General features: G+C 45.0%; 1 protein-coding gene across 1 annotated transcript; it reads right to left on the reverse strand.

The window, feature by feature from the left end:
• Positions 1-2531: 2531 nt before the first annotated feature.
• Positions 2532-27554, reverse strand: LOC141105508 (RRP12-like protein). The gene is made up of 15 exons (XM_073595366.1): positions 27545-27554; positions 26596-26877; positions 23371-23585; positions 22019-22102; positions 20211-20287; positions 20021-20126; positions 17982-18098; positions 17715-17853; positions 14742-14869; positions 14425-14523; positions 12674-12765; positions 10736-10847; positions 10215-10315; positions 5168-5281; positions 2532-2612 (listed from the first exon to the last, which is right to left on the reverse strand). The coding sequence occupies exons 1-14, from the start codon at positions 27552-27554 to the stop codon at positions 5236-5238; spliced, it is 1608 nt and encodes a 535-aa protein (XP_073451467.1). The 3' UTR covers positions 2532-2612; positions 5168-5235.
• Positions 27555-27792: the final 238 nt, after the last annotated feature.

The following is a 27792-nucleotide window of genomic DNA, read 5'->3' on the forward strand; positions in this document are numbered from 1 at the left end:
GTCCGAGCCGTTCTCACTGTATCTATGTATGCAGGAAGCATGGCTTGGGATTGAGCCCATACATGTGCCATAATAGAAAGCAGCTTCCTATGGGAGGAGTATCAGTGGGAGGAATAGTGCCCCATTCATTGGCATCAGTGGGAGGAATAGTGCCCCATCATTGGCATCAGTGGGAGGAATAGTGCCCCATCATTGGCATCAGTGGGAGGAATAGTGCCCCATCATTGGCATCAGTGGGAGGAATAGTGTCCCATCATTGGCATCAGTGGGAGGAATAGTGCCCCATTCATTGGCATCAGTGGGAGGAATAGTGCCCCATCATTGACATCAGTGGGAGGAATAGTGCCCCATCATTGACATCAGTGGGAGGAATAGTGCCCCATCATTGGCATCAGTGGGAGGAATAGTGCCCCATCATTGGCATCAGTGGGAGGAATAGTGCCCCATCATTGGCATCAGTGGGAGGAATAGTGCCCCATCATTGGCATCAGTGGGAGGAATAGTGCCCCATCATTGGCATCAGTGGGAAGAACAGTGCCCCATTATTGGCATCAGTGGGAAGAATAGTGCCCCATCATTGGTGTCAGTGAGAGGAATAGTGCCCCATCATTGGTATCAGTGGGAGAAATAGTGCCCCATCATTGGTATCAGTGGGAGGAATCGTGCCCCATCATAGGCGTCAGTGGGAGGAATCGTGCCCCATTATTGGCGTCAGTGGGAGGAATCGTGCCCCATCATTGGTATCAGTGGGAGGACTAGTGTCCCATTATTGGTATCAGTGGGAGGAATAGTGCCCCATCATTGGTGTGAGTGGGAGGAATAGTGCCCCATCATTGGCGTCAGTGGGAGGAATAGTGCCCCATCATTGGTATCAGTGGGAGGAATAGTGTCCCATCATTGGCATCAGTGGGAGAAATAGTGCCCCATCATTGGTATCAGTGGGAGAAATAGTGCCCCATCATTGGTATCAGTGGGAGGAATCGTGCCCCATCATAGGCGTCAGTGGGAGGAATAGTGCCCCATCATTGGCGTCAGTGGGAGGAATCGTGCCCCATCATTGGTATCAGTGGGAGGACTAGTGTCCCATTATTGGTATCAGTGGGAGGAATAGTGCCCCATCATTGGTGTGAGTGGGAGGAATAGTGCCCCATCATTGGTATCAGTGGGAGGAATCGTGCCCCATCATAGGCGTCAGTGGGAGGAATCGTGCCCCATTATTGGCGTCAGTGGGAGGAATCGTGCCCCATCATTGGTATCAGTGGGAGGACTAGTGTCCCATTATTGGTATCAGTGGGAGGAATAGTGCCCCATCATTGGTGTGAGTGGGAGGAATAGTGCCCCATCATTGGCGTCAGTGGGAGGAATAGTGCCCCATCATTGGTATCAGTGGGAGGAATAGTGCCCCATCATTGGTATCAGTGGGAGAAATAGTGCCCCATCATTGGTATCAGTGGGAGGAATCGTGCCCCATCATTGGTATCAGTGGGAGGAATCGTGCCCCATCATAGGCGTCAGTGGGAGGAATAGTGCCCCATCATTGGCGTCAGTGGGAGGAATCGTGCCCCATCATTGGTATCAGTGGGAGGACTAGTGTCCCATTATTGGTATCAGTGGGAGGAATAGTGCCCCATCATTGGTGTGAGTGGGAGGAATAGTGCCCCATCATTGGCATCAGTGGGAGGAATAGTGCCCCATCATTGGCATCAGTGGGAGGAATAGTGCCCCATCATTGGTATCAGTGGGAGGAATAGTGCCCCATCATTGGTATCAGTGGGAGGAATAGTGCCCCATCATTGGCGTCAGTGGGAGGAATAGTGCCCCATCATTGGTATCAGTGGGAGGAATAGTGCCCCATCATTGGCGTCAGTGGGAGGAATAGTGCCCCATCATTGGTGTCAGTGGGAGGAATAGTGCCCCTTCATTGGTGTCAGTGGGAGGAATAGTGCCCCATCATTGGCGTCAGTGAGAGGAATAGTGAAGGGTACAGGGGAGAGTTTTAGTTAGTGATCACTATCATAGCCAATCACACGCTATCCCAGCGATCGTGTGAACAGTAGCTGGTCCTCCCAGCTCTCAATCATTAGTACAAGACTTGGAGCTGCTGGGGACATCTCCATCCTGCAGGGGGTGCCATGGAGCGGGCTTCCCGGTGCAAACACAGGCATGTAATATGCAGCCCCAGAGAAGACGACCCGCCTTCCACGAGGCTGTATATATAGGCGTACGCTCGCTGGGCACGGATTAGATAGAAATCTTCTAGAACAAGTCAGGACTTACCAGAGTTTGCTGAAGTTCTGCACGGACAGAGCTGCCATCCCATCAGCGCTCAGTTTGCTCGATGAAGAATGAACGCTTTTATTCTGTTTCTTCCTTCGCAGCTTCATCAGGGCGTCAGCGATGTGCCGGTCTCCTGCGTAGTTGTAGATGATCTGCGCTCGCTCCTCGGCGCACTCGTCCCCGCCGGCGCGGAACAGCGTCTGCAACTGCAGGAGGTCGATGTCTTTGAAGATGTTGGCGGAGGCCTTCTTCCGGGTCCGCGGTTCTGGAGCCTGCCATGCCGGGGAGCTGACTACCGACGCCGGAGTGCCCATGACAAGGTCACCAGGAAACCACTAGAAGAAGAAGAAGAAGACAACAGGAACCGTGAGGATCCAATCGGAGACAACGTAACATCTTCTACAGGATTTTATATCACACGTCATTGGTGCTCGCAATTTAACCACCTACCTACCGGGGCAATTCTTTACAAATTCGCACATATGCTAAAAATCTGCATTTTTGGCTAGAAATTACTGTAACCCCCCCCCACAAAAAAAAGAATATATTTTCCGAAGGCAGAGACCCTGAAGAATAAAAACGGTGGTAGTTGCAATTTTTGTATGTCGCACAATATTTGTGCAGTTATTTACCAAATACCTATTTTTAGGAAAAAAAATAAAATAAATAATAATATTTAAAAATAAAAAATAAAACAATAAACTTAAAATTTAACACATTATACCCAATTTTTTGATAAAATATAAAATGTTGGGCTGCATCGAGCGAATAGAAAACAAAACGTGTCAAGTCTTAAACCTGGGCATGCCCGCGGAATTACAAAAATCCACGCCACTCAAATTCTCCATAGACGATGTTTTAAAAGCCTTTGCAGGTTTTTTTTTTTAACTTTATTGCCATCACAAGAGGGCTAACAAGTCCCCTATGTGCTAGCATGGAAGGTGACAGGTACTCTTTTTATTGAGCACAAATATATACGAGTTCAGCTGCAGCCTGTCCTCTGTGCAAGTGAAGCCATATTGGATTCCATGCATGGAGATGGTGAGTGGAGGGTGTTTATCCAGCAGAATGTATCAGAGCCGTGTGAGAGTCACAGAATATCGGAGTCTCCGACATCAGGGGAAGGAGAGAGAGAGAGAGAGAGAGAGAGAGAGAGAGAGACCGGTCAGTGGGAGGACCTGTACTGTACGCACATAGACCACCCTCCCAGGCTTCTCCCCCCTTTGCAAGACGACCTTTCCCAGGTATCCCCCCCCCCACGCAATGCGACCCTTCCAGGCATCCACCTCTTGAAATGCGACTTTCCCAGGCAACCTCCCCCTTGCAAAGCGACCCTCCATGGCATCCCCTCATGCAAGGCTTCCCTCCCAGGCATCCCCCTCCCTGCGAGGCAACTTTCCCAAGCATCCCCCCTTGCAAAGCAACCCTTCCAGGCCTCCCCCCCTTGCAGCGCGTATTTCCCAGGCATCCTCCCCCTTGCAAAGTAACCCTTCCACCAGGCATCTCCCTCTTGCAAGGGGACCCCCCCAGGCGTTCACCTCTTTCAAGGCTTCCCTTCCATGCATCCCCCTCCCTACGAGGCGACTTTCCCCAAGCATCCCCCCCGCCCCCTGCAAGGCAACTCTCAGGCATCACTCTCCTTGCAAAGCGACCCTTCCAGGCATCCGCCTCTTGCAAGGCAACCCTCCCAGGCATCCCCCCCTTGCAATGCACTCTTCCCAGGCATCCTCTCCCTTCGAAAGTGACCCTCCCACCAGGCATCTCCCTCTTGCCAGCTGACCCTCCCAGGCATCCTCCCCCTTGCAAAATGACCCTCCCACCAGCTGACCCTCCCAGGCATCCCCCTCTTGCCAGGCAACGCTACCAGGCCCCACCCCCCTTGCAAAGTGACCCTCCCACCAGGCATCCCCCTCTTGCAAGGCAACCCCCCCAGGCACCCACCCTTGCAAGGCGACCCCCCCAGGCATCCCCCCGTGCAAGGCTACCCTCCCAGGTATTCCCCCTCCCCCTGCACAGCAAACTTTCCCAGGCATCCTCCCCTTTCTCGCAAATTGACCCTCCCACCAGGCATCCCCTTTCTCGCAAGGGGACCCTCCCACCAGGCATCCCCTTTCTCGCAAGGGGACCCTCCCACCAGGCATCCCCTTTCTCGCAAGGGGACCCTCCCACCAGGCATCCCCTTTCTCGCAAGGGGACCCTCCCACCAGGCATCCCCTTTCTCGCAAGGGGACCCTCCCACCAGGCATCCCCTTTCTCGCAAGGGGACCCTCCCACCAGGCATCCCCTTTCTCGCAAGGGGACCCTCCCACCAGGCATCCCCTTTCTCGCAAGGGGACCCTCCCACCAGGCATCCCCTTTCTCGCAAGGGGACCCTCCCAGGCATCCCCTTTCTCGCAAGGGGACCCTCCCAGGCATCCCCTTTCTCGCAAGGGGACCCTCCCAGGCATCCCCTTTCTCGCAAGGGGACCCTCCCAGGCATCCCCCTCTCGCAAGGGGACCCTCCCAGGCATCCCCCTTTTCCAAGGCGACCCTCCCAGGCATCCCTCTCTTGCAAAGCGACCCTTCCAGACACCCCCCTGCGAAGCAACCTTCCCAGGCATTTCTCCCTTAAAAGGCGACCCTCCCAGGCACCCCCCCCCCCCCCCTCACAGTGACTTTCCCAAGCATCCCCCTCCTTCAAGGCAACTTTCCCATGACTCACAGCACTCTGCCCAATCTGCTACTGAAACCCATCCCCCATCTGTGCACATCAAATACATGCAGAGATAGAACTAGAGGAGGTGTGGTGCAGAGGGTGATCGCCACCCATAATCCTGCGCTATTCACACTCTGCAATCACCATTAATTATAGATAATGACTCCCCTTCCTGCAGAGATTTGTTCTACTTACAGGGGGGGGGCACTAGGGGGTCAGAGGTCGGGAAATCCTTGTGTGTGGCGCTCAGATCCGGGACGTCTCTAGAATGGAGGGATGAGAACATCGTGTTTGGTCTTCATCTGTAACCTGCATGTCAATGAGCCCAATGTACTAATTATTATCATTCGGTGGGTGGAAGTACTTTCAGTTCCCTGTTGAAACTAGTTCTGCTTTCTGACAACAGAATTATTATTTCTCGAATACAGAGAAGTCACGCAACCGCCACTAAATTCACCCTGTGCCCTGACCGCACTAATACAATCATCACTTTAATGACCACCCCCTCCCCCGCAACTTACTCTGCTCTTCCACCCGGGAATACCTACTAGGCACGGGGAGCATGGGTCTCAACCCATCCTTCCCACAATGCACCAGTGCTGTCATATTGGGGGCGGGGGGTTGGAAAGTCCTAAAGCCCTGATCCATGTGTAAGCTCTGACGACATGGAGCTTACACACGGCTTCTTCTAAGCAGCTTGGGTGGTGGTGGTGGGGGGGGATGTGACATTTAAAGTAGACATAAACCCTAACTGAATGACAATTAGTTGCCTAAAGCACTGTGTATCAATGTAAGGGGGGGGGGGGGGGTAAGTCATCTTTGGAAAGGTTTATTAATGGAGAGCTACAAACCAATACTTAGAGAATTGCAGGCTTTTTATTCTTTGCGTACCTTATCCTTGGCTCTGGTGATGAAGCCTTCCCAGGATGCATCTGTGAGGCCAGGGTTACATCACCAGTGTCTCACCAGGAAATGGAAAAAAAGCAAAAAATGGTTGTTGAACAAATGAACGTAAGATAATTATATGGCAGCATTCAGAGCTGTAAGCTGATGCGATTTTAAAGTAAAAGTTGGCAAAGGCCCACTGCACAGTGACACTAAACATCCTTACTCTCCAAAAATAATCCATACACGTCCTCTACTCAATGTCCCGTCATCGATTTTTAAGCATATTGTTTTGGGGGTTTTTTTTGCCTCCTTTTAATGTCCTCCGTGAGCTCCAGAACTTCTAATTCCCCCCCATTTCCTTGGATCAGGGAGTGCAGATAAGTTGCGGTCATGTGCACTGCTCTATGTACAACCCACAGTCCACAACCCTCACCCTGCAGTCCGCAGTCCACAACCCTCACCCCACAGTCCATACCCCACAGTCCACACCCCACAGTCCACAGGAACGAGCAAGAGGGGGGAAAGAGGGGGGCAATGTTCCTACATACAGTGGGATGACGAACAAAACATAGCCACCCTCTAACAGGAAGTCAGATCACAATTTGGGGAATGGAGGAGGAGAAGAACAATAGCAAGAACTTGTCTGAGTACAAGTACAAGAATACATACTGGAATAGGATTTCGTTTTTTTCCCCCCTCAAAATCTGATTTTAGTGGTGCCACGAAATGAAAACTCCGTTGCAGGAAATTCAGGATGCACTTGGCTGAAAACTGACAGCTTTTTTTTTTTAATTTTTAAAATTGAATTAATGTGGCTGGCGACACTGCACTGAAGCCTTATGGGGAGAAGACTTTGCACTAAAATCTAGGGGGAGAAGACTTTGCACTGAAGCCTACAGGAGAAGAAGACTTTGCACTTGCACCACAAATGCATGAAAACGCACATGCAAAACACAGAGTTCCTGGTGGCAATGGGCCCAAAGTCCTTTGTGACATCACAGCTTGAATATTTTTTTTTTTAATTTTTAAAATTGAATTAATGTGGCTGGCGACTTTGCACTAAAGTCTACGGGGAGAAGACTTTGCACTAAAGCCCTACGGGAGAAGACTTTGCACTAAAGTCTACGGGGAGAAGACTTTGCACTAAAGCCCTACGGGGAGAAGACTTTGCACTAAAGTCCTACGGGGAGAAGACTTTGCACTAAAGTCCTACGGGGAGAAGACTTTGCACTAAAGTCCTACGGGGAGAAGACTTTGCACTAAAGTCTACGGGGAGAAGACTTTGCACTAAAGTCTAGGGGGAGAAGACTTTGCACTGAAGCCTACGGGAGAAGAAGACTTTGCACTTGCACCACAAATGCATGAAAACGCACATGCAAAACACAGAGTTCCTGGTGGCAATGGGCCCAAAGTCCTTTGTGACATCACAGCTTGAATAATCCGGGATGCATCTTGCAACTCTAATTATCCGAGCTGTAATGACCACTTGTACTTTGTATTCCCTATGTGTCCGCACCACATAAAAGCAGCTTTACCTCGCAACACCTGAGCTATTCCTCATTGGAGGATGTGGCCACCAGGACAGGAAGTGAAAGAAAATCCCCAATACAGGACACAGACAACAACAAACCAAAAAAAAAAAAAAACAATACAAAGAGTATCCGAGCAATTCCAGAACATATGCAAAACGGAAACAAATTGGCAAGAGATGTATAACCAACCCCCTCCCCCTCCTTTCCATCATCCTTCACAGCGCATGTGAACTTTAAAATAAGGTCACCATAAAAAAAATTAAAAAAAAGTAAAAGAAGATTTTAGCTTCACATTGTGTTCAGTTTCACGCCTGTGCTGATGTACTCACATCTCTGGATTTTCTGCATTTCTGCACCTCTATCACTTGTTTTTTTTGTTCTAAAATCTTCAATAAAAAAAATTGATAAATAGTATTGAAAAAAAAAATATTATAAAAATAAGTTTTTATTATTAGTATTATAACAAAAATAAAATAATAAAACTGTATGACATCATTTTTGCCAGAAAGTAATGGAAGAAAATGTTAATAATTGTTTTTTTAAAACAATTAAATATAATATACCTTCATATCCATCTACTAATGCTAGCAGCAAAATGTTGATTAAGTGAAGTTCCACTATAAAAAGTAAATGTAGAGTCACCCTTTAAATCCGTGGCTCGTCATGCGTCAAAAACGTTGCGCCGGTGATCCGCAGGCAAGGAAGCGCCGAGCTGCGCCGGGTGCGATTTCTCTAATTATAATCCACAACAGCTACACGTGTTATGACAGCTTCCCTGCGCATGCACAGCCCCCAATACGATTGGATGGAGGGATTCGATCCGAGAGAGGCTGATCCGTCCCGACGGCAACATTTCCCATTAGTATGCATGGTGACGGGGGAATGAAATCCCTGGCTGGGGATCACATCTCCCAGGATGCAGTGCAGGAAGAATGTGCACACCAGCACTGGCCGCTGACGTCAATCCAGGAGATAACGGGAGGAAATAACAACCCTGTGCAATAAAATCCCTCGCTGCAGGATGACATCAGGAGCCCTGGAACTGGAAAGACTGGAACCATCCGAGATGGAAGAGTCGCATCATCGACCGCAGAACATGGATTGCAAAACTCCACCTTAACCACTTCTATGCCGGGCCATTCTTTACTTTTTTTTTTTTTTCTGCTTTTCTTTTTCTTTCTATATTTTTTTTTGATAGAAACTACTGTAAACCCCCCAAAAAGTATATAATCTTCTAAAAGCAGAGACCCTGGAGAATAAAATAGCGGTAGTTGCATTTTTTTTTATGTCGCTGGATATTGGCACATTTATTTTAAAAATGTATATTTTCAGGGGAAAAAAAAAAAAAAAAAAAAACACACTAAAATGAATCTTAGGCTGCGTTCACATCGCCGCGTTCCGGGCGGAATCACCCGCAATTCGCAATCGCGGCACGCCCGTGCGTTCCCGGTGCATTGCCCGTTGATTTGTAATAGCATCCCCAAAACGCGGCGCGACTTTCTCACGAGTCAACGGGTGACAATCGCGGTAAAAAAAAAAAAACGCGCAAACAGAATCGCAGGACGCCCAAAAGAAATACAGGAGCTTCTTTGGGGCGACGGGCGTCCCCGTGCTTCTATTTTTACATTTTTTTTTTACTGCGATTGTCGCCCCCTCCCATACGTGGAGATGTGAGGCCCCTTTCACACTACCGCGACTTCAAAGTCGTGACATTTTACCGCAATTTCAGGGTATGCCTGTGTGAACTTGAGGTCTATGGACCTCAACTCGCATCAAAGTCGCACCAAAGTAGTACAGGGGACTACTTTGAAGTCGGTGCAGATATGAACAGTACTCATTGGAAATCATGGGGTGCGACTTGTCATGCGACTTTGCAGTCCCAAGTCGCAGGACAAGTCACACACAAGTGTGAAAGGAGCCTTAGTGCGAACACACACAATATCATACCCAATTTTTGGTAAAAACGTAAAAAGTTGGGTTGCGTTGAGTAAACAGATACCAAACATGTCAAGTCTTAAAATTGGGCACACTCGTGAAATTGCAAAACAAACAAAAAAAAAGAGCCTTTAGTTCTACTTTAACCACTTGCCTACCAGGCACTTCTGCCCCCCCCCCCTCTTGCCCAGGACTAGAATTTTTCAGCGCCGTAACACTTTGAATGACAATTGCGGTCATGTAACACTGTACACATGACATTTTTATAATTTTTTTTCCACACAAATAGAGCTTTCTTTTGGAAGTATTTAATCAGCACTTGGCTTTTTTTTAATTTTTGGTTAAACAAACCAAAAAAAAAAAAAAAAAAAATAATTTTTTATAGTTTGTTATAACATTTTGCAAACAGGTAATATTTCTCCTTCACTGATGTGCGCTGATGAGGCTGCACTGATAGGTGGCACAGATTGGCAGCTCTGGTGGGCAACGTTGGGACCAATGTCCCTTTAACAGAAGCTGGTTACCGGCTTTCTTCTTTTCCTGATAACCGGCTTCTGTTTAATCCTGTGATCAGCTGTTATTGGCTGAAAGTTGATCACATGGCCCTTTACCCCAAATCTGTGATCTGCTGAGTCCGAAGGTCTCAGCGATCACAGAGCGCGCCCCGAGGACGTCCATGTACGCCCTTCCCAGCATTGTAAGCCTGAGCTGGAGCCGGCTATAGCATGGCAGGAACTGGTTAATATGCAATTGACTCACTTTAGAAATAAAAAAATAAAAAAGGACAGTAAGGGTCATGTGACACTGGTAAATCTGCGCAGGCAAAACTTTGGGGCAGAATATTCAACATAGTTGCAGTAATTATAATGGGGTTCAGGAGGACTCACATGAACATTTTATAGAGGTGACCAGCCGGTCCTGATACTGGAGCAGAAGAGACACTTCCAATATCTTTTACATGAGGGCCGACACACTCTGTAAGAACGGACTGCAGAACAAAAAAAAAGACAGAAAAAGTTGAGCGTCATCATTGAGACCAGAATGTACATAGATTGAAAAAAGACAAAATCCATTTGGTTCAACAGAAAAATGAATAGAATAAATAAATAGAAAACCTCCATATACACAATGCTATACCCATAGTGCAAAAAAATAAAAAATAAAAACCCAATAAAGCAATTATCTAATTTGCTCCAGCTTGGAAAAAAATAAATCCCTTCCTGATCCCCCAGAAGGCAAATCAGACATGTTACCTGCATGTGCTTATGTATGATCCATCAAATTGTTTATTTTTACTATGTATCTGAATGAATCATAACATAACACACAGGCTCAACAGGAGCATACAGATGTGTTGCCAGGCAGATGTTGCTGGTCATAGCGGCTCTGTGGTCAGGAGGACATTTACCTTCATGGTTCCGGTAGCTGCAGACACAACCTGCAGATGAGGAGACAAGAGGCAGTTCATGGAGGTGGAGGAGAGGCGAGGTAGATGACCCAAACTCAGGTCACTCTGCAACCTGCAAACACAAAACAAACACAGCGTTATAACATGTAACAATAAAACTGATGACATCACTGGAGAATGCAGCCAATCCATTCACTAGAGAGCGGTGACATCACTGAGAATGCAGCCTATCCATTCACTAGAGAGCGGTTGACATCACTGAGAATGCAGCCTATCCATTCACTAGAGAGCGGTTGACATCACTGAGAATGTAGCCTATCCAGTCATTAGAGAGAGGTGACATCACTGAGAATGTAGCCTATCAAATCAGTAGAGAGAGGTGACATCACTGGAGAATGCAGCCAATCCATTCACTAGAGAGAGGTGACATCACTGAGAATGTAGCCTATCAAATCAGTAGAGAGTGGTGACATCACTGGCATCATCAGCCCACATGCGGTTACTAAACACATTTGTCTGGATGCCTTTCCTGCAGGACACTGCGATGGTTTTGAGGCAGCCATGCTGTGGAGATCAATCACCACTTGTTTCTGCAGTGACTGTAATATTATGGAGGGGAATACCTTTACTGTCACAGTAGGCATAGTGTCTTTTGAAATACAATGCCTTCAACAGACAGGCAGCACATGACATATATATATGTTAACTGTCACATTGTGTCAGATTTTTAATTAAAGGCATGACAGGGATTTAGGTAAAATTAACCAGTTGCCGCCAAATCATGTACCTGGTACGTCGTTGGACTTCAAGCTCTTGTACAGGGAAGATATGCAGCTGCAGGCATCACCCCGGTACTTTTTTTTTTTTTCAAGAGACGATCGGCTCACTTGTAACAACCACCGGAGTGGCTCTCCCATCCCACCAGGAGACCCGAGCTACTGGCTGACACGTCCGCCGGCTAGTCGGGAGACCCCGAAGAAAGCCGGAGATTGGCTTTGATCAGATCTCCACTATGGTAATCCTGAGGCGCTGACTTCACTTCCGGTTTACCAGCATCTTAATGGCGCCATTTTTTTTGGAAAACCGAATATATTAAAAAAAACAAACACAGATCTTGGTGTTTTGAATGCTTTCAAGTGCAGAGGAGGGGATAGGGGGTCTTATAGATCCCAGATCTCCCCATAAAGAGGACCTGTCACATGCCTATTGCTGTCACAAGGGATGTTTACATGGCTTGTGGCAGCAATAAGTGATCAAAAAACATTTTTTTTTTTTTTAAAGCAACAGTGTAATTAAAAAAAAATATATATTTTTTAAAGTGTCCCCGTCCCCCCCATGCTAGCACGCAAAGGCGAACGCGTGCGTCATGTCACACACACACGTAAACTACGATCGTCCCCACACGTGAGGTTTTGCTGCGAACATCAGATCATGGGCAGTAATTCTAGCACCAGACCTCCTCTGTAAATCTAAACTGGTAACCTGTAAAAGCTTTTAAAGCGTTGCCTAGGGATAGTAAAATTTACGTAGTTTGTCGTCGAGCGGGCGTGCGCAATTTTAAAGCGCAACATGTTTGGTATCTATTTACTCTGCGTGACATCTTTTATATTTTACAAAAAAAATTGGGTTATGTATTTTTTTTTTATTTTTTTTTTAATGCCAAAAAAAAAAAAAAACCACAAGTGTATTTATTTTCCAAAAACTGCATTTGAAAAAACCGCTGCACAAATACCGCAAGACATAAAAAATTGCAAAACCTGTCAATTTATCCCCTAGAGTCTCCACTTTAAAAAAAATAATAATGTTTGGGGATCTACCCCCAAAAAAAATAGCTTGTCACATGTAGACAAAAAGTGCCAGAAAATGCCTGGTCTTCGTGTGGTAAAAAAAAACAAAAAAACACGTGTAAAATGCTGTAATAGGTGGAAACGTTATTACCGTGATAAGTTGATGTGAGCTTTCTCCATTACCGCCAGCCTGGCCAGTAAAGGCTGCAGGTCGTTTTCATTGGGCAGATAGTCATACAGGGCCTGTCACATAACACAAAGAATACATCAAGTTAGCATAAAGCATGCTTATTAATGAAGACAAAAAGGTTTACAGAGGAGAGAGAGAGAGAGAGAGAGAGAGAGAGAGAGAGAGAGAGAGAGAGAGAGAGAGAGAGAGAGAGAGAGAGAGAGAGAGAGAGAGAGAGAGCGCAGAAGAAGGAAGAAAGAATACACTGGACAACCTCCCCTCCACCCCGGTCCCCGCTGTACTTACCTTCAGGGTTGCTGAGCTGTCAGCACCCCTTCAGAGGAGGTCCAGGGATATGAAATCTCCGCTCTTCTCTGTGCTGGGAATCAGGGATGGACCAGATATCGATTCATTGTGAAGACGCTGAACATTCATTGTGAATCCGTCTGGTCCATCCCGGGAAGTGCTGCACGCAGAAGAGGGAGAGGAGCGGAGATTTCAAAATCCCCAGACCACAGGTGCCGATAGGTGCCTTGTCCAGTGTTCGTTCACCTTTACACTTTTTCGATAAAAAGGTGAACTAACCCTTTAACCGCTTCAACACCGGGCACTTTGACCACCCCTGCCCAAGCCAATTTTCAGGTTTCAGCGCTGTCACACCTTGGACAATTGCACGGTCATGTAACACTGTACACATATGAAATTTTTAGCATTTTTTTCACACAAATTGAGCTTTGTTTTGGTGGTATTTAATCACTACTGGGCTTTTAATTTTTTGCTGAAAGTCCGAAAATATAAAAAACAAAAAAAAAAAAAAACATTCATAGTTTGTTATAAAATTTTGCAAATAGGTAATTTTTCTCCTTCACTGATGGGCACTGATAAGGCAGCACCGATAGGTGGCAATGATGGGCGCTGATGAGGCTACACTAATAAATGGCAATGATGGGCACTGATGAGGAGGCACTGGTGGGCACTGAGTGGCAATGATGGGCGCTGATGAGGCTGCACTGGTGGGCACTGATAGATGGCAATGATGGGCACTGATGAGGCTGCACTGATAGGTGGCAATGATGGGCACTGATGAGGCGGCACTGATATGTGGCAATGATGGGCGCTGATGAGGCGGCACTGATATGTGGCAATGATGGGCGCTGATGAGGCGGCACTGGTGGGCACTGATAGATGGCAATGATGGGCACTGATGAGGCTGCACTGATAGGCGGCAATGATGGGCACTGATGAGGCTTGCACTGGTGGGCACCATTTGGACTGCACTAATAATCAGGACACGGATAATCAGTGCCCTTCATATCAGTGTAGATGTCCCTTTTAGAGAATCCGGTTATCGGCTCTCCTCTCGCTGTCAGCGTGTAATAAGGAGTGCCGATAACCGACTTCAATTTACATCCATGACCAGCTGTGATTGGACAGAGCTGATTACGTGGTAAACAGCCGCTGATTGGCTCTTTACCTCAATGTGTGATCAGCAGTGTCCTCTCGTCAGCGGGCGCTCACGGGATATGACAGCCTCCCAGAACTAGCCATCGGGGCTGTAACCGCCATTCAGCTATAGCGCGGTCAGCAAGTGGTCAAATAAAGACACAAAAAGACAGTTCTCTGCAGAGATTACAGGATGACTCCGGTATCTATGGCAACCCAGGAAGAAAATTTCTAGTAGGGCCGATACAATCTTTTATAGAAATCAGATTTCTCTGAACACATATACTCACTGTGATGATCTGGGCATTGAGCTTGGCGGACAGAGCATTGGCATTAGAGTGAGCGCTGAAGAGGGCATGGAACGCCTGCATGGCACAAGCCGTGATCATCTGCAGAGGGGAAAGAAGAAACATTTAAGAAAATGTAAAGTGAGACATGGTAACCGCTCGCCCCCTGGAAGATTTACCCCCCCCCCCCTTCATGACTAGGCCATTTTTGCTGAGCCAGCAGAGATTCAAACCATCTAGACGGCTTTAGTGCAGAAATAGCTGGGTGAGGGGGTATGTAAAAAGGTATGATATCAATCCCCCCCCCCCAAAACACTCACCACATGGTTCAAGGTCATGACCTTCAGTAACGTCTCACAGCAAGACTTGACCACACTGACAGGGAAACACGGCAGCAGATCCTTCAGCAGGGTCAGCATGTGTAGCGTTGTGGTGGCTTCTTTACTGCCTGAAGACCATAGAGGGGGGGGGAGGGGGACAAAGTTATACATTTATCTGATCAACACAATGATAAAGCTTTCTTTTTGGTGGTATTTAACCTTGTTTTTTTTTTTTATATATATTTTTTGCTAAACTAAAAGACACTGAATTTTGGAAAAAAAAAAACGCGTTTTTCTTTGTTTCCGTTATATAATTTTGCAAATAATCAATCAATCAATCATTCTTCATAATTTTTAGGCCAAAATGTATTCTGCTACATTTCTTTGGCGGAAATAACGCAAATCAGAGTAATTTATAGTCTGTAGAGTCCACAAACTATGGGATATTATATCTGAAAATTGATCAATCCTGATTTCTTGAGGCCCAAAAATGTTAGGACAGTACAAATACCCCCAAAATGACACCTTTTTTTTTTGGAAAGTAGAGACACAGTCCCAATGTATTTAGTAAGAGGCATGGCGGGTTTTTTGAAGTTTGTCATAAAATTTTAGAAAATAAATAATAAAAAAATCGACAATTGTTTTTACATACTGTCACCAGTACAGCGTTATTATGTAACTGGTGTGGGGGTGATCATAGACTGACTGGTGACAGTACAAAAAAAAACAAACATTTTTTTAACACTCTGACTAGAGCAATAAAATATTTCCATAGTAACATTTTACTACTCTGGGGAAGTGATGTTTTTTTTTCTTTTTTAATATTTTTTTTTTTTTTTTTTACACACACATTATGTTTACATTGCATTACATTGCAATAAGCAAGCATTTTACTGAATGAAACTGATTCATTTAGGTTTCTTTTGTTGCGATTAGCTAATCACATGGTACAGATGGGCTGCGATTGGCCCTGTCTGTACCATGTGATCATTGTGACCAATCACAGCTAGCAACACAATTGCACACAATAGTTGGCATAAAAAAGAAGCCAGCCATTGTTTACAATTGGCATGTGATCTGCTGGGATTGGTCACAGCGATCACATGGTACCGGTAGAGGGCCAGTACACTGATCAGTCATCGAACACAGGCAGGGACAGATCGTGCTGCAGTGCAGCCTTGCGGACGCGTGCAAGGCACGATCCTGGAGGACGTCATATGACGTCCATCCGGATCGACAAATGTTCCACCCGGCTGTCATTTTGCTACAGGACGGGTGGGTGATGGTTAACCACTTGCCGACCAACTGCCATCACTGTACACAATGGATGGCACGAAAAGGAAGCCGGCCCGTGATTGTGTAACGCATGCCCCCAGCTCCTCCCCACTGCGTCCTATCGTCAAGAAACTTCTCCCACTTGAACTTTGTTATAACATTGTATTTACTTTTGAAGTCTGACCTTCAGGCCACTTTCCCACTGAGGCGCTTTACCGGCGTTTTTGCACTAAATATAGCGCCTGTAAACTGCCTCTTCTGCAGCCCCAGTGTGAAAGCCCGAGTGCGTTCACACTGGGGCAGTGCGCTTGCAGGACAGGAAAGAAAAAAAAAGTTCTTTAAACAGCATGTTTGGGGCGGTGCGGGAGCGGAGTACACACTGCTCCCCCACCGCCCTTGCCCATTGAAATAAATAGGTGCCACTTTCAAAGCAGCACTAAGGGGGCACTTTTAACCCCTTCTGGGGTTATGGCTGATGGCTTCAGCCATGAGCCCTATAAACCACTCCAAAACCCACAACATATATACTAATAATTCATATATATATATATATAATGCGTATAATACAGAATTTATATAGCGCCGACAGTTTACGCAGAGCTTTACAAAAATATATATATATATATATATATATATATATATATATATATATATATAAATTTATTATATATTTAACACACACACTAGGGATCAACCGATATTGTTTTTCGGTGCTGAAACAATAACAATAATTTTGGCAACCTCTCAGGGCGATAGCCGATATGGTCTGCCAATATGCTGTACATTTAAAAAAAAAATAAATAAAAAATTTTACACTTTTTTAAAATTTTTTATCACTGTTATTGCTGTCACAATGAATGCAAACATCCCGCGTGACAGCAATAGGCAGTGACAGGTTCTCTTCACGAAGACCCCAAACCCCTCCACTGCACTTGAAAGTATTCAAAACGTCAAGATCAGCGTTTCTGAATACTTTCTATTTTTTAAAACTGGTGCTTTTAAGAGGTCAGTAATCCGGGAAGTGATGTCATGGGTTACCAGGTCCAAACGAAGCATTGGCTTTGTTCGGGTCTTCGGCCAGCCGGTGGCGACCAGCTGATTGCTCGGGCCCCCTGGTGGGACGGGAGAGCCCAGGCGAGCGGCGGAAGGTAGCGGGAGGGGGGTGTCCCCTGCCACTGTTTGTAATAACAGCCGAGCGGCTGCTGAGCTGCATCGGTTGTTGTTACAATAAAGCCGACCATCCGCTCTAGAGAGCAGTACCGGGGTGGTGCAAGCAATATCGGTCTAGTTTGCGACCAATACTGATTTTTCAGAAAATGCTGATATCGGCCTTACTGAAAATCGGTTGATCCCTAATATACGTATAGTGATCGAGAAGTGGGTAAAGGTCACCAACATTTTCGAAAGTTGCTTCAGTCTATTGTAGCAAAACTCTAATACTTCCAGGAAGGGCAGGACCTCACACGGGAGTAGAGGTGACTTTTATTTCACCAGCAGTCTATTGGGAACAATCATGATTTGTAGAAGTTGGAAGATTTCAGCTTCAAATTTTTAAACAAAATTTTCAGTCTTGATATTTGAGGTTGAGGTTTTGAGGCATTATTCCTCCCACTGACTCTGCACTCTTCCTTCTATACTCAGCTCTTACTCTACCCTTCCCCCAGTGTTCTGTCCCTTCCCACAAAATACAACTCTCACCTCCCGATTTCTCGATCTCCTGGACACAAAATTTAGCGGTGGACTGGGCAGCAGGATGGTGAGCGGGGGCGGAGTCTGTAAACATGAACTCGCTGCCTTTCAGGATGGAGCACACGCCAAGCTGAGCGGCCTTCCGCACCTACGACAAAAAAAAAAAAAAAAATCACACACATGGAGGATCAGATCATATTAAAAAAGTACCCACAGACCTCTGAAGACTTCCTTTTCTAAAAGATCTCTTGTTTTTTTTCCTGGTCTACAACTTACTTTTGGCTTTGCATGGACAGTGAAGCTCAGTAAGCCATGGTACACCTGCAGAGTGGAGGGATAACTCCATGCAGACAGGTCCTGTTTCGGAAGCAACACTGACAAACATGAAACGATCTGAAAAAAAAAAATAAATAAAAATTAAAAAAAAGAAGACGATGTAATAATGAGATTGCAGAAAGACATACAAAAGTATATGAAAATAGACATCGCCATCACCGTTGTACTGCAATCCGTGCTCCCACACTCTAAAAATATGTATGAATCTACTAAACACAATATATGAAAGTGCAAGGTGCTACATGTGCAAAAAAGCAAAAAGTATCAATTAAAGTGATTGTTAGTTAAAAAAAACGAAAAAAAAAAAAAAAAAAAAAAAACTCCTCCTCCTTTACAAACATGTTATACTTGCCTCCACTGTGCAGCTCGTTTTGCAGAGAGAGGCCCCGATGACTGCCAGGTGTTCTTTCACCTTAATGCATAGGATTTTTTTTTTTTTTTTTTTTATTTACCAAAAATATCGCAATAAGCGTATATTGATTGGTGGCAACAGTTATAGCCTCTACAAACTATGGGAAAGATTTATGGCATTTATTATTTCATTTATTTTATTTTTTTTTGTAGAAAAATGGCGGTGATCTGCCATTTTTAGCAGGCCTGTGACATTGCGGCGGACAGATCAAACACTTTTGAGTTTTTTGGGACCATTTACATTATATTAAAAATGCACTGATTACGGTGTAAATGTCACTGGCAGGGAAGGGGTGTGTTCCCCTCGGTGTGTTCTGTGTGGGGATGTGACAAGGAGGGGAGACATATCAATATTCCTACTTAGGAACAAACAATATGGCTCCTCTCCTCTGACAGCACAAGGATTTGATTTGTGCGTATACACACACACAAATCCCCGTGCTGGCACTCGTGCATGCGATAGCGCGTGACTGTCAGTGATTGTGCCTGCGCATCGGGTCCCACAGCAGTGCACGCCCCCTCTGGTGGCCAAAAGGGGTAGGACGTACCCATACGGGGTTTCACCCAAGGGAGCCATTCTGCCGCAGTATATCTGCGGGAGCCGGTCGGGAACCGGTTAAAGGTAAAGCTGGCTTTAGAACCAGTTTAACCACTTACCGACCGGCTCACGCCGATACACGGCGCCACAGTGGCACGTTCCATCAAAAGGACGTATGGGAACGTCTTCTCCTTTCAAAGCCACCGTGTGCGCGCGCCTGCTGCATGGCAGGGGATCCGATGCGCGTAACCGGCGGGGGCGCGATCGCCGCTGGCAACCCACGTTCGCGAGAGCCAGAACGGGGATTTGCTTGTGTAAAACGTACAAATCCCTGTTCTGTCAGGGGAGAGGAGACAGATTGTTTGTTCCTAGTAAGTAGGAACAGCGATATGTCTCCTCCCCCCCACAGTAAGAAACACTCACCAGGGAACACATTTAACCCCTTGATCGCCCCCTAGTGTTAACCCCTTCCCTACCAGTGACATTTACACAGTAATCAGTGCATTTTTATAGCTCTGATCGCTGTATAAATGTAAATGGTCCATAAAAATGTGATAAAAGTGTCCGATTTGTCGGCCGCAATGTTGCAGTACCGCTAAAAAAAAAATAATTAAAATGCCATAAATCTATCCCCTATTTTGTAGATGCTATAACGTTTGCACAAACCAATTGATATACGCTTATTGCGATTTTTATTTACCAAAAATACGAAGAATATATATTGGCCTAAACAGACGAAATTAGATTTTTTTAAAAAAAACATTTTTTGGGTATATTTATTATAGCAAAAAGAAATGTTTTTTTTTAATTTTTCCCAAAATTGTCGCATTTTTTGTTTATAGCGCAAAAAATAAAAACCGCAGAGGTGATCAAATACCACCAAAAGAAAGCTCCATTTGTGGGGAAAAAAAGGACGTCAATTTTGTTTGGGTGCAGCGTCGCACGACGCTGTGACGGGACCAGCTTCTCTAAAATTACAGAAACATGAAAATCTAAAAACACAGGATAATACAAAAGGAACACGACTTACCCATCTAAGAGCGGAGGTGCTGCCGCTGGTGGCCTGTGAGGACATAATATCCATGAAGGCCTTAGACGTGTCCGAGAATTTCTTAATCAGCACAGGACCCGGAACCCTAAAACACATCATCAGTTACTGGAGGATGAAGGACCAATGACCCGTAACCACTGGGGGGGGGGGCGTTGACAGACAGGCTTACCTTTTCAGAACCAGGTTCAGCAGGTAGGCAACGGCAGACAGCGACTCCGCAGACTCAACAGCTTCCAGAGTGGTCATCTATGGGAGAAAAAAAAAAAAAATATATAAAAATTTTTGTTTTTATGTTCTGCAGTGTACAGACAAACCATGGAGGGATTTCCACATTTAATCTCCTTATCAGTTAGTAAAATGAAGAGAAAACCAAATCATAAGCAAAAAAGTGTCACCTGGAGGACGATTTTTAGAGCGAGAACTGCTTAACTCCCACAGGTTTCAGTTTTATTAAATAGCAATACAGTAGTAAACTCAAAACGAAGTTGTAAAAGTGGAACTTCTGCTTACCTAATTCCATCCCCCTCTCCGGTGCCACATTTTCAGGGGGGGAGGGGGGAGCAGGTAACTTTTTTTTTTTTTTTTTTTTATTATAGGTACCCTGTCCCCACTCCTGGGTAACCGGGCTGCGGCAAGTTACGTTAAGAGCTCGGCCCCCTTCTGCCGGGCCAGTGAGAGAGTGCAGAGCGCATGCGCAGTAGGGGACCCGGCGGTGAAGCCCGCAAGGCTACACTGCCAGGCTCCCTTACCTGCAACCAAGGCGGCAGCACCTGTCCATCGACTGAGGTGCCAACATCGCTGGACTCCAGGACAGGCAAGTTTTCTAATGTTAAGGCTGCATTCACACCCGAGCGTTTTCAGCTCATAAAACGCCTGAAAAACACCCAACAACCATTCATTTCAATAGCACCTGTTCACATCCGAGCGTTTTGTCAACTGAAGCAAAAACGCCTGAAAAACGCCCTAATCTCAAAAAATAACATGAGCTTCTTTGGGACAGATTACAGGTGTTTCTCTGCCTTTTACATTGGTGACCTGAACAAAACATCGGCAAAAACGAGGCAAAATGCGCAGTAAAAAACGCGCAACTTTGAAATGCTCAGGTGTCAATGTAGCCTAAAAATCAGCAGCTACAGTACGTGGTGCTGCTGACTTTAAATTTTTTTTTTTTTAAAAGGGGCGAGCGGAAGGAACTCCACTTTAAAACAAAAATTTAAAAAAATCTTCTCCCTGCAAGGTAATGTCATAATGTGCTAGTAGGCTTCACCTACTGGCACATTATGAAAATGTTATCCAAGAACGAAGCCCTCCAGTGGCGCGCTGTCATCGCTGAGCTTCCATCTTGACCCGGTCTTCTTTCTGGGTTCGCGGGGCTCCGGCTGCTTGAACGGCCAATCTGCGATGACATCACTCCCTTCCATGCGCGCGGGAGTCTCGGCCACGGCACAGATCTCTGAAGGTAACGGCACGAGTATGCTGCTCCTTCAGTGTGACGTCACCGGCTGCAGGGACATTGAATATCTCCTGTACGGCGCACATTTAGTAGATGTTCCCCGTAGTTACAAGGACTCTTTATTATAAGCTTACCTGTAGGTAGAAGTGTCCAATGGGAGTTCACTACCACTTTAAGCCCCCGTTCACATGGGAGCGACTTCGCATGCAATTTGACGGTGGCACCGGTCAAATTGGTGCGACGCCGACTTTGCGGTGCCACACCAATTTGAAACAGTAGTACATGCGTTGCTTTTGCCGAATTTGCTCTTCCAATGTCAGCTCTGCAAAGACAACAGAGCTAGCGGTGGCTGAGGGGAAAAAAGATGATCCTAAATGCCGCATCTGCGGTGGGTCCGGATGGGACATTGACTTGGTCAGGACCCGGACCGTGGTCCACCATTTAGAGACGCCCGTTTTATTGCATTATAGTGCAGCACATTTGAAAAATGAAGACAATGGCAACCATGCAGAGAAATCACTCACCAGAGCAGCAAAGTATTCCGTTTCTGTCTCCTTCCCTCCCTGAGAGCGGATCACTTCTGTTACTGCAGCCAGAACCGCACAGATCTAAAAAGACAATCAATTAAGTCTCAGATCTATACTTTGTATCGGTGATAGAAGTCCTAGAACACAAATGAATGCAACAGTTATAACGCTACATTGGAGCAAACAATAGATAACGACTTCTCACTAATCACCAATGTAAGGAACATTCTTCTCACTGATCACCAATGTAAGGAACATTCTTCTCACTGATCACCAATGTAAGGAACATTCTTCTCACTAATCACCAATGTAAGGAACATTCTTCTCACTGATCACCAATGTAAGGAACATTCTTCTCACTGATCACCAATGTAAGGAACATTCTTCTCACTGATCACCAATGTAAGGAGCATTCTTCTCACTGATCACCAATGTAAGGAACATTCTTCTCACTGATCACCAATGTAAGGAACATTCTTCTCACTGATCACCAATGTAAGGAACATTCTTCTCACTGATCACCAATGTAAGGAACATTCTTCTCACTAATCACCAATGTAAGGAACATTCTTCTCACTGATCACCAATGTAAGGAACATTCTTCTCACTGATCACCAATGTAAGGAACATTCTTCTCACTGATCACCAATGTAAGGAGCATTCTTCTCACTGATCACCAATGTAAGGAACATTCTTCTCACTGATCACCAATGTAAGGAACATTCTTCTCACTGATCACCAATGTAAGGAGCATTCTTCTCACTGATCACCAATGTAAGGAACATTCTTCTCACTGATCACCAATGTAAGGAGCATTCTTCTCACTGATCACCAATGTAAGGGACATTCTTCCTCCTAACCGCCCACACAGATGTGTCAATCATTCTTCCTCCATTGTGATGTGACTATTTTACAATAAAACACTCGGTTGGTATTTGGTGATCTGTGGTGTGTTGGCAGAGATGTATATGGCCCTTTGATGTTTCCAGTCTCCCGATACTTCTCAGCCTAATCCAGGAACGTGTGTAATGAGAATGTTCATATTCAATGATCTACAAGTCCCATCTGCCGCTGAGGCAGGCAGCTTGTAGTTCTGAATGAACTATGAGCGCTCTGGTAGTTCACTGAACCTTCCTGCTCTTCAGTAATTACCTCCCCTAGGGGCAGAAAGCGGTAATGACAGTCTGCAGGAGCCGGACATTGTACCCGCCATCTACTGATTATAGGTGCAATGCTCTGCAGGCTAGAAAAACAAATGCATATTTCTGTATTTGCAAAACAATGTGCAGTTATTGGTTATTAGATGAAAAGTTATCCTTCAAAGGTCTACAACCCGAGTCGTCACCCACCTCCTTGTGAGCGGCCGAGTTGGACTCCCAGAATCTCTGGACTTTGTTGAAGGTGATGTTGGTGCAATCGGAGAGGCCGCTGAGGAAGGTGGCCCCGGATCTTTCTGTGACGGCCATTTCCTCCTCCTCTTCCTCCGGTCTCTTCTGTATGGACAGGGAACCCGACTGCAGGTCATTGTGCAGCTTTACAGCGTCTACCGTCAGATCACTCTTCCCTGGAGAGCAGAAAAATGATCAACCAATGACAGGTGAGGACACAGGTATCATGTAAGGTGGAGCACAGGTATCACAAACCTGGAGATGTTTTCACCGGATTGGAAGGACTTTTAAAGTCACTTGCCAACCGCAAATATGGTATAAAAAATATATAATTTATACACACCCTATATTACCAAAAGTATTGGGACGCCTGCCTTTACACACACATGAACTTTAATGGCATCCCAGTCTTAGTCCGTAGGGTTCAATATTGAGTTGGCTCCGCCCTTTGCAGCTATAACAGCTTCAACTCTTCTGGGAAGGCCGTCCACAAGGTTTAGGAGGGTGTCTATGGGAATGTTTGACCATTCTTCCAGAAGTACATTTGTGGGGTCAGGCACTGATGTTGGACGAGAAGGCCTGGCTGGCAGTCTCCACTCTAAATCATCCCAAAGGTGTTCTATCGGGTTGAGGTCAGGACTCTGTGCAGGTCAGTCAAGTTCCTCCACCCCAAACTCGCTCATCCATGTCTTTATGGACCTTGCTTTGTGCACTGGTCCAAATCATTTGGTGGAGGGGGGATTATGGTGTGGGGGTTGTTTTTCAGGGGTTGGGCTTGGCCCCTTAGTTCCAGTGAAGGGAACTCTTAAAGGGTCAGCACACCAAGACATTTTGGACAATTTCATGCTCCCAACTTTGTGGGAACAGTTTTGGGACGGCCCCTTCCTGTTCCAACATGAGTGCCCACCACAAAGTTGGGAACATGAAAATGTCTTGGTATGCCGACACCTTAAGAGTTCGATCGGTCCTGATGTACTTAAGGCCGATCTCTTTTGTTGAGACTCAAAAAACGCCAGGAAAGTACAAATACCCCCCAAAATACCCCTTTTTAAAGTAGTTGAAAGTAGACAGTCCAAGGTGTTTAGAAAGAGGCATTGCTGTTTTTTTTTATTTTTCTTTGTATTTCTTAACCACTTCCCGCCAGCCAAATGATGGCGCGGCTCTCGTCCTGAGTGAACGGCTTACTACAGCCTCCCAGAACGACCGCGCATCGTGACGATCGCTGGTGCGGTGTGTCAGTCAGACACACCGCTACACCGATCTCGGTAAAGAGCCTCCAACGTAGGCTCTTTACCACGTGATCAGCCGTGTCCAATCACAATGTAAACAGGAATAGCCGTTGATCGGCTTTTCCTCACTCGCGTCTGACAGACGCCGATCGGCTGCTCTCCTGACAAAAGGGGGGGTCTGTGCTGATTGTTTATCAGCGCAGCCCCCCCTCGGATGCCCGCCCAGGACCACCAGGGATTGGCACCACCCTGGTCCACCAGGTATGCCCCCCTAGACCACCAGGCAGCTGCCAATCAGTGCCCATCCCCAATGCCTGCCAGTGCCATCAGTGATGCCTATCAATACCATCAGTGCCACCCATAAGTACCCACCAGTGCAGCCTTTCAGTGTCACCCATGAGTGCCCAGTGCTGCATATCAGTGCCACCTACCAGTGCCCATCAGTGAAGGAGGAAGCTTAGTTATTTACAAAATTTTACAACAGAAACAAAAGAAAAACTTTTTTTTTTTCCCAAAATTTTAGGTTTTTTTTTATTTAATGTTTAGCAACAAATAGAAAAAAAAAACCGCAGAGTTGATCAAATACCACCAAAAGAAAGTTCTATTTGTGGGGAAAAAATGATAAAAATTTAATTTGGGTACAGCGTAGCATGACCGCGCAATTGTCATTTAACCACTTCAATACCGGGCATTTTCACCCCCTTCCTTCCCAAGCCAATTTTCAGCTTTCAGCACTGTCACACTTTGAATAACAATTGCGCGGTCATGCTACACAGTACCCAAATTAAATTTTTATCATTTTTTCCCCACAAATAGAACTTTCTTTTGGTGGTATTTGATCACCTCTGCGGTTTTTATTTCTTGCGCTATAAACAAAACAAGAGTGACGAGTTTGAAAAAAAACACAATATTTTTTACTTTTTGCTATAATAAATATCCAAATTTTTTTTTTTTAACAAATTTTTTCCTCAGTTTAGGCCGATATCTATTCTTCTACATATTTTTGGTAAAAAATATCACAAGAAGCGTATATTTATTGGTTTGCGCAAAAATGATAGCGTCTACAAAATAAGGGGATAAATTTATAGCATTTTTATTATTTTTTTTTTTTTTACTAGTAATGGCGGCTATCTGCGATTTTTATCGTGACTGCGATATTGTCATATGACGGTCGGCGGGCAGCAAGTGGTTAAACAGCAACAAACGGCCTGGGCAGGAAGGGGGTGTAAGTGCCCGATATTGAAGTGGTTAATAAAAAGCTCAATTTTTTTTTTATCATATATTGTCACCAGTGTAGTACCGCGTTGTCATATAACTCATATGGCAGCGATCCGAGACACTGACCGGTGACAGTATGTGAAAAATTATATATATATTTATTATTTTTTTATATCTATAGTAACACTGTACTACTACTATGAGGTCATCAGGATTTTTTTTTTTTTCACCTTATGATTACCTAATAAAAATAACACACACACATATTATATATATATATATATATATATATATATATATATATATATTTTTTTTTTTTTTTTTTTAATTATTTTTCACATACTGTCGCCAGTCAGTTTTTTTTTTCCCTCATATCATCACTACTATGTAATTTTCTATGTTTAATTTTTTTATGTAAACTTCTTTTTTAAAATGAGGATTATTCATTTAATATTCAGAAAAAAAAATTATATATATATATATATATATATGATTTTTTTATATTTTTTTTTTACTTATATATTTTTTTTTATAATATTAAATGAAAATAATCCTCATTTTAAGAACAATATAATAATAATTGTAGCAGAAAAAAAATAATACATAGTAGTGATATGAAAAAAAAAATAATAAAAAATAAATAAAAAGAAAGGGAACAATATTATCATTGTAATTGTTACTTTAATTAATAATGCTCAAAATAATGATAGTGATCGTCTCTCCCCTCCCCCTCTCTCACCGGAACTCCGGCTGAAGAACCGGCTCCGTGCGGCCTCCCGGTGTCTCCTCTCCTCGGGGTTGCAGTCGCTGCTGTGCCCCTTCTTCCAGCGCTTCACCTTCCCGGCCACCCCGGGGCGCAGCTTCCCCGACTTACACCGATCACTTCCGGGCGGAGCTCTATGGTGATCACAGGAAGCACTTGGTGGTGATCGCACTCTATAGGAAGTGCTGGCCTCTGGCGGCACCGGGGAGCATTGCAGTCCCTGAAATGTCACCAGAAAATCTACAGAGCGGAATTCAGCTTATAATATTACATTAAAATAAATAAAACGAATCAAACATACATAATTATTACATTTTATTAACCACTTAAGGACCGAGCCTCTTTCTGAGATTTCTGGTTTACAAGTTAAAAACAGTTTGTTTTTTTTTTTTGCTAGAAAATTACTTAGAACCCCCAAACATTATATATATATATATATTTTTTTTTTTTCTAACACCCTAGAGAATAAAATGGCGGTCTTTGCACTACATTCTGTCACATCGTATTTGCGCAGCGGTCTTACAAGCGCACTTTTTTTGTAAAAAAAATACACTTTTTTTAATTGAAAAATAAGACAACAGTAAAGTTAGCCCATTTTTTTTTTTTTTTTTTTTTAATATTGTGAAAGATAATGTTACACCAAGTAAATTGATACCCAACACGTCACGCTTGAAAATTGCTGCTCACCATTAAAGGCGGAACCCCATGGGAAAAATGAAAAATCTAAAAAAATAAAAACATGGCCACCCAAAATCCAGACCCCCTCCTGAGCATGCATCCTGGCAGGCCAGGAAAGGGGGGGGGGGGGGATGAGCATGCACCGCCCTCTTCTCCTTGTCCATACCAGGCCACATGCCCTTGACATGGGGGAGGTGCCTTGTCAGGGGGGAGGTGCCTTGTCAGGGGGGAGGCGGGTCCCACTTACCACTCCCCATGTTGAGGACATGTGGTCCAGTATGGCTCAAGAAGTGGAGAGGGGTGCATGCTTATCCCCCCCTTCCCTGGCCTGCCAGGCTCCATGCTCGGTTGGGGTTCTGGTATCAGATTTGTGGGGGCCATGTTTTTTTTTTCATTGTTCCCTCTTTGAAGGTGAGCAGCAAACTTACATTTTTTTTTTTCAGTTTTGCTCTGTGAATGAAAACTTGTAACAGATATAAAGTACCCTGTTTCCCC

The sequence above is a fragment of the Aquarana catesbeiana genome, linkage group LG08 (assembly GCF_042186555.1).
Source record: "Aquarana catesbeiana isolate 2022-GZ linkage group LG08, ASM4218655v1, whole genome shotgun sequence".
Lineage (NCBI taxonomy): Eukaryota > Metazoa > Chordata > Amphibia > Anura > Ranidae > Aquarana > Aquarana catesbeiana.

Coding starts and splice junctions, on each gene's coding strand:
- LOC141105508 (XM_073595366.1), bottom strand. Junction 23,586..26,595: donor GTTCTTCAGCCGGAGTTCCG/GTGAGAGAGGGG, acceptor TCTGCTCTCCAG/GGAAGAGTGATCTGACGGTA. Junction 10,316..10,735: donor CAGCTACCGGAACCATGAAG/GTAAATGTCCTC, acceptor TTTGTTCTGCAG/TCCGTTCTTACAGAGTGTGT.